The 12291-nt window shown below is 33.3% G+C and overlaps 2 protein-coding genes across 2 annotated transcripts; both read right to left on the bottom strand.

Moving 5' to 3' along the window:
* Positions 1-2908: 2908 nt before the first annotated feature.
* On the bottom strand, positions 2909-4712 carry LOC115974463. Its single transcript, XM_031094845.1, has one exon. The coding sequence runs from the start codon at positions 4565-4567 to the stop codon at positions 3302-3304; it is 1266 nt and encodes a 421-aa protein (XP_030950705.1). The 5' UTR covers positions 4568-4712; the 3' UTR covers positions 2909-3301.
* Positions 4713-7400: 2688 nt separating this feature from the next.
* On the bottom strand, positions 7401-9618 carry LOC115959270 (ribonuclease 3-like protein 3). Its single transcript, XM_031077620.1, has 3 exons — positions 9271-9618; positions 8256-8399; positions 7401-7730 (listed from the first exon to the last, which is right to left on the bottom strand). Exons 1-3 carry the CDS (start codon positions 9616-9618, stop codon positions 7401-7403), a joined length of 822 nt encoding a protein of 273 aa, XP_030933480.1.
* Between the last annotated feature and the right edge of the window lie 2673 nt (positions 9619-12291).

Raw genomic sequence — 12291 nt, 5'->3', positions numbered from 1 at the left:
TGTCTCATGGGAATATTTTTTTTTTTTTGGTTAATAAAAATAACGGTTCTTAGCTAAGACCATAGTAGCACCCTAATAGCTCCCTAACTAAGACTCCCACATCACAGTCATTGATGAGTTAGGTGGATAGCCGGCAAGTAGGGTATAAGGAGCCGCAACATGCCACTAGTGGGGAAACTTGAACCCATGCCTTGAGACATGTTGACCCAAGCCCTTACAACTATGTCAACTAATGTGTTGGTTCGTGGGATTTATTGCTATTCATTGCAACATCTGCATGTGAGACAGTATGATTAAGGTTTTCTAGGATAGCTTAATTTGCTATAATCGAGGCGATAAATCAAGATCTTATTTTTGAGTGAAACCATATTGAAAATGCCAGTTTCAAGAGAGTAGGGCCATAAATACGATAAGAGTGTGACCAAATGAGATAAGCCAATTTGCTGAAAGCCATTTCCATTGATGCCAAATTAGTTGGAGAGAAAAAGTGAAGAAAGAAAACACATGGCTGACCAAATTAGAATAGTTAAAGAGGAAAATATATATCCCATTATTAACCTCTTTCTGAGTAAACAACTGGCTAGAGATGCCCATCTTTTTTATAATGCTCTGGATCTATCTTTGTGCTGGGCTAGGGAAAAAAATAATCAGAAAGAAAGAACAACGCCCATGATCAAAAGGTCTAGTAAAGTTGCAAATGCCATGACATTTGAGGTTCAGATTTCTTATTTCCCATTGTAACTAAACCTTTGCAAATGAGTTGTGGTCTACTGGCACCACCCAAAATCTCAGAAACTCCTATTTAGCAGAGTTGATTCAGGCAACCATTTTATGGAGTGTACTAAGTACCGACAATGACAATGGCATATATGTCTCGTCTTGTATCAGTCCAACACAATTTGTTGCTAATCCTCACAGATTGACCATCCCCTATGTTGCTTTAAGTGCTGCTGCATAATGCCTCTATCAGTACCCAAATTGGCTTAGTTCTCTCCTACATGTCTGCTGGTTTAACAGTAATGAAATAGCTGAAACAGTTTGTATCCTATGCTTCCACACACTAAGGAAACTATTCTATGAGTCCATTTGGAATTACTGAAGAAAATAGAGATAGTTGTACATCTTTTGTATTTGAGAGGTTGAACAAATTACAATGATAAAGTGTTTTGAAGTGGTATTGATAAAGAGTTTTTAGATGCAAGAAATGACAGAAGATATGATTAAAGTGAGATTTTTTCTATTTGGGTAAAAGCTTACAAGGACCAAGTGACTAGTTATTGTTCCCCTATAAAAACACTCCTAGTCGGGCTCGTAAAAATTGCATGTTAATTTGTTCGAAGTTGATGGAAACAAAATAATGTAGCAAGGAAAGGCAGTGCAAATAGGGCAAGTTTATGAAGGAGAGAGATGGAATAGACACCAATTCTATTCACCATGAAGGAGAGAGATGTAAATAGACAGAGAGGGTCGTTCATTCTAACTCATTGAAAATTCAACAAGATTAATCATATGTACATGAAAATTGTTTAGCAATATATATATGATGAAAATTGGCATTATGGTTGGTGGGCACTACCATAAAAAAAAAGAAGCAGAACGATTGCAATATGTATAAGAGTGATCTGGTCCCCATTTTCACAACTGGACCATAACTGAATTAATTCATACGCCTCCATCATAGAGATTGATTGGCTGCAGTCCAGTTCAGTGTGTTTGAGGCCCAAATTCTAGGACATAAGCATCAAAGGCCATGCTTGTCTTTCTGTCTATAGCCTCTCTCGCTCGGAGCAATATTGGACAAATATTGATGGGTAAAGCCGCCTACCAATCACACCTTTCAATCCTCACAACATTAATAGTTTTGTGCCACTGTTAAAGATCTTTTTTGAGAGGTCGAACTTGTTTAATAATACTCAACAGAACTCAGCATTTCTTGCTTTCTTCAGCATACTCCTCATGGGTTCAATGCACTAAATTAAACATTGCAGTGTCAAAAATACACATGATAGATACCTTCCTCACTACTGGTAGGCATTGAGAGAGATCTAGGAAATCAAGGCCGCACTTCAGCAAGAACCTTCTTCAGTAACCAGAAATTTAGGTCTCCACATTTTATATAGAACCAAAACATGTACAAGTGAAACATCACCTGATGTTTTATTTCAACCATTTGATATAAAATTTTCTCAATGTATTAGAAGATCAGACATCTCCTATACCTAAGATGAACAAAGTAGCTCAATTGGTTTTCTGATTAATTTCACAGTTTACCCCAATTAAACAGATCAGGGAAAGTGAAGTAAATGGATGTTGTGTTGTTTTTTTTATTAGCAAAATTTGGTGTACAGTAGCCCATGGTAATTGTATGACGGGGATTAGGTCTGGGTTGAGGAAACAGAAGTTGATAAAGTGGATAACATGGAATATTGATTCAGTAAAATACCCTATCCATTACTGCATAAGGCATGGGGTTCTGAATTACAAAACTATGGTTTATGCACTAAGCATTATCAACATCCTTGAAATGGAGAGACTCTATTTTACTGTTAAGATTTTATTTCTTGGATCTACAAGTGTATAGAGTGTCACATCAATTAAAATATTAAATTTTGTAATGGATACACCTTTGAATTTATAGTATTTAATTTAAACTATGAAATTGATACATTTCAAATGGAGATAATCCTTTTTTGGTCCATAGAGCAGCCAAGGTTTCATTTATACAAGGATGACTAGTGGATATTGACATTGTACAAACTCAAACATTCCATAAATACAAGCACTACAATTCCTGCTGAAAAGGCAAATAACTATACAAGTGGTTTTAGCATTTGAAATACAGTCATCACAGAAATTATTGGTAAGTAATTCTTCAAGATCCGAATGAAATGTCAGAACTATGCTTAGCTTTTAGGATCAAAGAGCATGAACATCCTGATTCAAGTAATAGTATTATTCAGAGGACAGCATATTTCAACACTAAAAACTTACAACATAAAAAATGCAAAAATACACTATGATTCTTTCATTTCCTAATAATTGATTGTCCAAATAACCAAGCTAGCTACAATCCCCTAATGTACCATATAAGAGATATAACAGCCTTACTAAGCTACAGAACATATTATCCTTCACTGATGATTTGCAGCTGGGAAAAGAAACAATTGATGCACTTATTCTGCTTTTGAAGCAATATCATGAGGATGATAAGCAATTAACTCACACGATCTCTGTGCGAGCAAAGACGAGAATATCAAGAGATAACTTACCTCTTGCAGTTTCCTACTGAAGCTCCTGAGTATCATACTCTCACCGGCTTTTGTAAAACTGCAGACAAATAGATCTCCAGTTTCCCTGCCCCAACTGTGTCCACCTTCTCCCCCACAACCCATTTCATCTTTTTATATCCAAATCTTTCAATCAACCTTGTTAACTCCCTTTTTTTCTCATCATTAGCACAGTAAAAATTATCCAACCAAAACAACCCACCAGCCCTCAAAATGCGATCAATGTCAAACATCAAGAACTCCAGTTTCTCAGGTTTAGCACCGATATCCAATCCACTCGATGCGTGAACCAGATCAAACACATTATCATAGAAAGGGAACCGATGGTCTAAACTTAAGTATAGAGGGAAAAGTCCTCTTGCAGCTATGAATTCACTATAAGGGGCATCAATATTCAAAGTGTTGGTGATCACAGTTACCTTCCTCTCTGCCATTCTAGCAGCAAAGGTCCCAGACCCTCCTCCAATATCAAACCCAATTCTTATCCCTCCATTTCCCAAAGCTAAAACATCATCAACAAGAAAATCATTTTTGCTTCTAGCCTTAACAAATCTCTGATTCTCATACCCATTAACCAAATCAAAACAACCCACACAATCTCTAGTACTAAATTTCTTGTTATTCAAACACTCAAAATTCTTACATCCAAGTCCACTCCAACTAACAATCTTATCACTAACAGGTTTCCAAAGCGAAATAGGAAAAGGAAAAAGACCCACCTTGGGAATAGACTTGGCAAAGCATCTCCTTCTGGGCAAAGGCTCACATCCACGCAAAATTAGCTTCTGGGCAACGCTCCAATCATCAGGGCAAGGCCCAGAGACCTTGTAAGTCATATACTGAGACAAAAAGTCCACAGATTTCTCGCAGGAATGGCCCACAGAAGCCACCATTTCAGTGATCCCACTTTTTGAGTCCTTGCCTAATGGGAGCTGATGATGGTGGAGAAAGAGTTTGAGCTCGTTTGCAAGGTTGGGTCTTGAAAGATCGAAGCTTTCATAGCCAAGAAGCTCTTTTTCCATCCTGGCAAGCTTTCTCTGTGAGACAGCGATCTCACCGAGGATAAGTGAGACCTGCTCGGATATGAGAGAGATGTTCTTGTGAGTGTGGTGAAGTAGTTGGTTTTGGTGGTCCTTTGGGGAAGATGTGAAAGCGTAGAGAGCAAAGAGATTGGTGGTGAGGACAGAGAAGAGCATGAGAATGTTTAGTGCCGAAGAGCACAGAGTTGCTCTTCTGAATCTGGCTGTTCCATCACCTATTTTTAGAGATACAGAACCCATCTTCGTTCTGCTTCTTCTACTTCCAAGTCCAAAGCGGTGTGTGTTTGTGTGTGAGAGAGAGAGAGAGGAGTCCTGTGAGAGAGTGAGATTTGTGAAGTGAAGCAAGTAGAAGTGATGAGGAAGGAAAGACAAAGGATTGCAATTAATTCATGTGTAAAGTAAGACGGTAAGCTTTGTGGAGTTGTTAGTTGTCGGTTGTGCACTTTGTGTTTACTGTAGGAATATTTACTAATTTCCCGTGGTGTCTTGTAATTAAATCTTAATTTTTTTTAATACATTTGCTGAATTTTGTATTTTTTTAATAATTTAATAGTTCTTGGAGGGAGATTTGAATATCAGCTGAGTTACAAAACTATCGACTAAATTTTTATTACACTGGAGATCTAAATTTTTTGGAATTTAACTAAAAATGTTAATAGACCAATAAGCTCTAAGCACTTACAATTGTTGAAGGCATAATAAATAATTATTTTTAGGTTATCGTAAGTATCTAGAACTCTTTTACAACATTATTATGTGTTTAATTGATTCTCAAATATGTCAAGAGTTGGATGCTTTTAATGTTTCTAATGGAGATATTTAAAATTTAAATCTCATTACCCTTAACTAATGAATTAAAAAAATAAAACTAATCTCATTCTCTCTTCCATACACATGATTAATTACAAGGGAAAATACTTTTGTACACATGATTAATTACAAGGGAAAATACTTTTGTGTGATTCCAAGATATTAACTAGGAATTTGAACATTGAACCTTCTATTTTATGAAGTTTTATTAATCACTAGATCAATTGGCACAAAATGATTAAAAATGTTTTCCTAATGAAACTTTTTTAAATTGGGGACTTAAATTTGATGGCTTTATCTTTCTTAAAAAAAATTATCGCTTTATTAATAATTAAAATAAACATTAAAATGGTAATAATATTATTATTCGAATACTTATACTATGATCAAATACTAATTAAATAACAAATTTATTAAGAAAATAACCCTAAAAAACTTTAAAATAAAAACTAATGAAAAAGTTGAGATTCCTCGTGAATCTGTATGTCTGTCCACGTGTAAGCATCCAATATAGATGGACCCACTTCTGAAAAAAAAGAAAAGAAAGAAGAACGATGGGCCCAGTATTTCAAAGCCTACAGAGACTCTAGAGTTTATCCTCGGTAAAGAACCTGATGATCATCATATGGTCAATATTAAGTATGACGTACAGAATTGAAAAGTCAAAGCTCAAAGAAAGAAAGATACAACTCATTTTGCTGTATTTTCAAGCACCAAGGCCCAATGATGCCAATGCCATTGTAATATATATTTGCAGCTGTACTCAGTTTTGAATGCTTAAATAGCAAGTAGTAACTACACGACATGATTTGAACTCAGTGTGAACATGGTATTGATCTTATTATTATAATATTTTCAAAAAAAAAAAAAAAAAAGATCTTATTATTATAATCGAAATGGGAGGAAAAGCAAAGATCCATAAAGACTGGGAGGAGAGAAATTTGAGTTTGTTTCCATTGAAATCATGAGGTAATGATAAACGGCCACAATTTTTTATAAAGTTAATTATATATGCTTTAAAAAAAAAAATTTATTTAATAGTTTCATTGTTTCTAAAACAAACCAATATAATTATTGGTGGTTAGGCTGCTAAGGCCTTGGACTAACAAGACTCAATTATATAGACTTGAGTGAATTAATTTTTAATAATACAACATTACTGAATTTATTTTAATAAGTTCATAAACAAAAGGATAAAATATTATTTTGATTTCTAAACTTCATAAAAAAAAATTTGTTTTCATCTTTAAACTTTAAAAAATTTCATTTTTGTCCTTAAATTATTGACAATGTTTCACTTTATGTCCTTAAACTTTCAAAAAGATCTTTTTTCATCCCTAAAATATTGAAAAAAAAAATTTCATCCCTATTTTTTGCCTCTAAACTATTAAAAAAAAAAAAAACTTTTTACAAAGTTTAGGAATGAAAAAAGAGAGAACATTTTAAAATTTAGAGATGAAAAACAAACATTTAGTAAAATTTAGGGACCAAAATAATATTTTAGTATAAATAAAATCATTTTATTTTATTTTTTTGAGAAAAATAAAAATCAATTTTTTAATTAACTCAAATAATATAAATTTATAGATAATTTAGTTATTTATTATTACTATAGATTTGTCGAGGTATAAACAATTTTATTGTTGATGTTTATTATAAATGGATAAAGAATATATAAGTTTATCAAGTAACTAATGAACAAGTTCGAATTTGTTTAACAAGAAAATAAATTAAGCTTGAACATAAAATTTAATTTGGTGATGAAACCCAGCTCAGCTTGTGTTTGAGTAAAGTTAAATGAACAAATCTTGAATTTTTAATACATATGTTGACCCGACTCGTTTACCACCGGACCATTTTACTTAGCCTACCCCTTAGCTTAATTTCCCACCCCATGGGTCATATATACCGCGACCTCCTACTAGGATCGGAATTAGAATATCATATAGGAAATAATGAAGTTTGTGAGATTGCTTGTTGTAAAATCAAAGTAAAAATAATTAAAGGGTAAATTTTGATAAAAGAATAGAATAGTGACAACAACAGCAAACAATTGTTTGCTCTTTCACAATTCATTTTATTGCAGAGTTGGATTTAATTAGGTCCTCTCCAATGACCAAAATGTTTCAATGCACCCCAAATCATGGACTTCATCCAATGTGGGTGTATTGAACTGCCTTGATTATTGGAGAGGATCAAAACTCATCCCAAGAAAAAAAGAAAATAAAAACTACTCAAATTTCATCGAGGCATTTGTCCCTTTTTAACTATCTTCATTATTCTCTTCCTCAGAACGCACTTCATCTGATGATTTTTGATCCTTTTCATGCATGGAAAACACCAAGTAAGTTTGATCAATATTGTCTAGTGCATCCTTAGCTGCCCTGTTGATTGCAATGTCTTTTTTTCCAAACGTGGCCTTCCCAACTAAGCAGTCATTTACATAGACTTTAGCAGTTTGGTCTTTGTCCCATGAATCTGTATCATATCTAGGCTTGCATCCATTCTTTTGGCATATTTCTAAGAGTGTTGTAACAGGGTTCTCTCCAAGCTTTTCCAAACTAATGAAGGGCTCCAACACATCCTCAAAAACCTACCACATGATAAACAATGTAATGTGCAGTCAAGTGCTGCTATAATATGAAGCCTAGCATGAATTGCTTACTTATCTAAGTATCACGCATGATTAATCGATTTTTCTTTTCTTTTTCTCCAGAAGGTATGATTTCAAGCCATGGTTCGGCTACATCAATTAAATTCAGTAAATATGTTCATAAAATTATTCAAACAATAGTTGCAAGTGCAAGATATAGGTGCATGCTAATATTTGGTAGTTTGGTCAATTATTCCCAATTTTTAAATTATGCTTACAGAAAATAAAATGATACAATGCTATAATGTTGTCAATGATCGCAACCATAATTCAATCTAGTCCCAAATATCAATATGCTGATCTCTTTCTTAATTGTCACCTCTCACCTAAGGATGACAAAATGTTTTGAGTTGCAAGGCACAAGTGGTAATGTAAATTTATGAATGAAGCCTTACTTTTTGCACATTTACTCTGTTAGGCAAAGTTTGATTATGGAGATCATGAGAGGATTGGAAGAGGAAATACCTTCCACACAGTTTCTATTGAATTGCTATCGATGAATACAGCCCCTATTGCAGCTTCAAGAACATCAGCTAGGATCTTTGGCGCACGAATAAGGCGATGGGAATGCAGAGGATAATCCACCATTGCTTTCTCAAATTCTCGAATCTGATACAAGTGTACATAAAGTTAATTGAAAAATCAACACATAAAAATATGTCATTGCATTGATGCTCAACAAGTAAACAATTCTTGGTTTTTAAAATCAATCTTTAGGTGATTCTTAATAACTAAAATCACATCAAAATCAAACTTGTAACTAATAGTGCTAAGCCATAGTTAGCCTTTGGGATTAATTGTCATTTTGACTAAAGTTCAGAGGGGAGTATCATTTCATAAAATCAATTTCATTTAATCTGTATGTTTTTCTTTTTTCTACTTTTTGAGCTCACCTTGAGATTAGTTTAACTGAATATTTATGTTTATTTTGGAGCCTCACCTCTCTGCTTGACCTTATACAAAGTCATGCTAGAAACTTTAGTCCCATAGTGTAGTCACAAAAGGAATTGAAGACAAAAATAGAAATAGTCTAAAAGTATGTTTTGGTGAGATTAAAGCCCCTTAATCATCATTCCATGCAAAGATTTCTGTGTCTATTTTAGCATAAGAATTTACTTTTTCTATTTTACACACTCACTTTTCAAAACACTCCACATCAAATTATCTATTTTACACTACATTTCATTAAAATATCAAATTTTCTTAATTTTTAAAATTGTTTCTATTTCTTCACACACAACAACCACTATCCATTTTTTTTTTCATCTCAAGATACTTAAAGAAAGAATAAACAATTAAATACAAAATGAATAGTGTTAGTGTAAATTTATATAGTTACTATAGCAAAATTATAAATTTACGCAATTATACACAAACTAATGTAGGTCATTTTTAGGTAAAACTATATAAATTTTATACATTTTTCTATTATGCGAATCTCTAACCTTTAAATGGTATGAAAATTTTCAGAATGACTTACACTTTGCTCAAGATGAGGTTTCTTGTGACGTAGAAATCGATGCAAACCCTGTTTGAAGGCCACACGTGCTAGTTTTTCATTGTCAGTATTATCTGAGCGAAGATATGTTAGCTTTCCAGGAGAGAGTTTCGGATATAAGAAAAATAGTTTTCTTATCATTAATAAGTTAAGTACTGAGTCACCCATAAGCTCCAATCGTTCATAAGATGTGTGCTTTTCTGAATACTTATCTGAATCATGAAATGAAACATGAGTAAAAGCTTGCAGTAATAAGTTTTTGTCTTTAAACTTGTATCCTAGAATCAGCTCAACTTCTTCAAGACTTGATTCTGACACCATTTCCTCCATACTTGGGATTCTTGTCAGTTGTAACAAGCTAATTGTTAATTTCATTCTTTTGCTTGGTACAGCTTTTTGAGTTTGTTATATTAGGCAATAATAGTTATTTAGCAATTAAAACCATTTGGAGTAAATCTAAAAAGCGTGAGATAGTATTGATGACTGGTGATCAATCTTTAGGTGATTCTTAATGAGTAAAAATTTGCATACTTTTGAAAATTAATATTACAAATATAATTATAATTATATTTATGTAATCAACTTAATCACATTGCATTTTAGTCCAGCAAAAAGAAATTAGACTCACTCCCACAATTATATTGCATTGTGCATGTCATCTTCGTGCCCGATGATATCAAATTACTGCAATTAATAATATCCATGTGCAATTAAATCCTTTCCATTGTCATGCTCGTATTTATGTCTATCCGTCAAAATTATTTTTAGTTTCTTTTTTCTATTTTTTTATTAGGATTTTTTCCTAGGGTTAATAATTTCCTGTATAGTTTATCATTTACAACATTATTTTTGAACAATCTACATTTATTCTTGCATATATAAGAAAATAGTTTTCTTGTCATCAACTGTCCCAGTTGTTCGTAAGATTTGTTCTTTTCTTAATACTTACCTGAATTGTGGAATGGGCATGAGTAAAAAGTAAAAACTTCCACCAGTGAGTATTTATCTTTAAACTCATATCCTAGAATCAGCTAAACTTCTTCAAGACTTGGTTTAGTTGGTTATGACACCATCTCAGATACATTTTCCTGCAAACTCGTGATTCTTGTAAGTTGTAACAAGCTAATTATTTAATTTTATTCTTTTCCTTCGTACTACTACATGGGTGTGTTTAATAAATTTTTAGCTTGAGATAATATTGATGATTGGTAACCAACATTTATGTGATTCTTAGGGCTTGTTTGGTTTGTGGGTATCTCATATCTCATTAGAGTGACTACTCTAATCTCATCACCCATAATGCATAATTGTAACTTGAAAATGCCCGTGACCCAAAGCCAGGTCCGTTTGGCTTAAAATCTGGGGAAGTTTTCACTTTAAATACTCAAATTTTTGCACTTCACGTGAGACCCACTTGTACTAACTCACTTAGATTGGACAATATGTCAATGGACTGGGTCAGGCCGGCCCGGCCAATTTTTACTTGGCCCACGGGCATAATGGATTGGGTATAGTGGGCTATTAACTAGTTAACGTGTTGGGTTGAGTTAGGCCAAAAGAGAAAACTCCAGCCCATGACCTTGCCCCTGGGTAATGCCCATTTTGTCTTTAGTGGGCTGGACTATTGGGTTGGGCCAAATGGGTTACTTATGGGCTTGTGTTAGCATATTATTTTATTATTTTTATAAGAAAATAATCAATTTTTTATAAGGGAATAATTTTTTAAAGGAAAAAAATCAAAGAATTTAATACTTAATTATAATTTTTTTTTATAGTCAAATCTATTTAATTCTTTGTTTTGTTGATGGAAACCTATTTAATTTTTTTTATTAAGGCTTTAAATGGTTTTTTTAATCTTAAATAATAAAAATGTCAAATGGTTAGTTCAAAGTTGCTAGACTACTAGAAAAAAAATATATTTAGTAAATTAAATTTAGCACAATTACTTTAAGTATCTTAGCGGTTGGCACAGAGAGTTTTTTTAAAAAATTCCTCTATAATGTCTCAAGATTAATTCTTTATACACCTTCTATATATTTTTGTTATGAATTCTGAGTTATTGGGTTGGGCAAAAGATTGGGCCAACGGGTTGAGCTACTGGACTAGCCTATCAAGTGCCATGGGCATAAAAACTAGACCACGGCCTGACCCACTAGGCTAGTGGGCTATCCATGGGCCTCAATAACAACGGGCCAGGCCGCCCATTAGCCCAATGGGCTGTTGAGCTTCTAGGTCGGGCCATGGGCCATGGCCCATTTGGTGACCCTTAGGCACTTCTGATTTCCCCTTTGATTCCTTGTGGAAACTGAAACCAAGAACTTTAGCCGATTTTAGCTTCTAGGCCACCGAGATGATAAAGCACAAACACTCCACAACAACACATTTATGTTGGAGACCCATTGTTGATGGGCTGACAGGGATTAGACAACACACTAACCGTGGGCCCATAGCTTGATTGGAATTACAACATTGCTACCATTACTCTGGTTGCATCACTTGGAAACACCAAAATTTTGTTTTCATTTTCACTAACTCATCACTCATTTTGATGAGTTATGGGTGATGAGAACTAAAAATGGAAATTTAGCCAAACACACTTCTTAGACATGTCTTATCAAATTATAATTAATATCATTTAAATCTATGTTGTTCACTCACAACTAGGGTTACATCTATGAAATTGCTAGGATTGTTATGAAGGTTAGAATAGAGTCACACCTACAGCCGACTCAACACATTTTATGGTATAAATCGGTAATTTAAAATGAGACATTTTTATGAAGAATTATTAATTTCTTTCAATATCCTAAATAGTGGTACTATCGTTAAACACTTCTTTCCAAAAAGTCATTACTTTGATTTTTTTTTAAAAAAAAAAACTTTAAACTCTTTTTTTTTTTTTAATTACAAATATCACTATGATCATGCCAAAATTATGCAATATTAATTATGTTATTAGCATGTTAAATTTCTTTCATGCAAAAAATATGGCCATATTTTTAT

The sequence above is a fragment of the Quercus lobata genome, chromosome 2 (genome assembly GCF_001633185.2).
Source record: "Quercus lobata isolate SW786 chromosome 2, ValleyOak3.0 Primary Assembly, whole genome shotgun sequence".
Lineage (NCBI taxonomy): Eukaryota > Viridiplantae > Streptophyta > Magnoliopsida > Fagales > Fagaceae > Quercus > Quercus lobata.
This window is presented reverse-complemented; position numbering and strand designations above follow the sequence as displayed.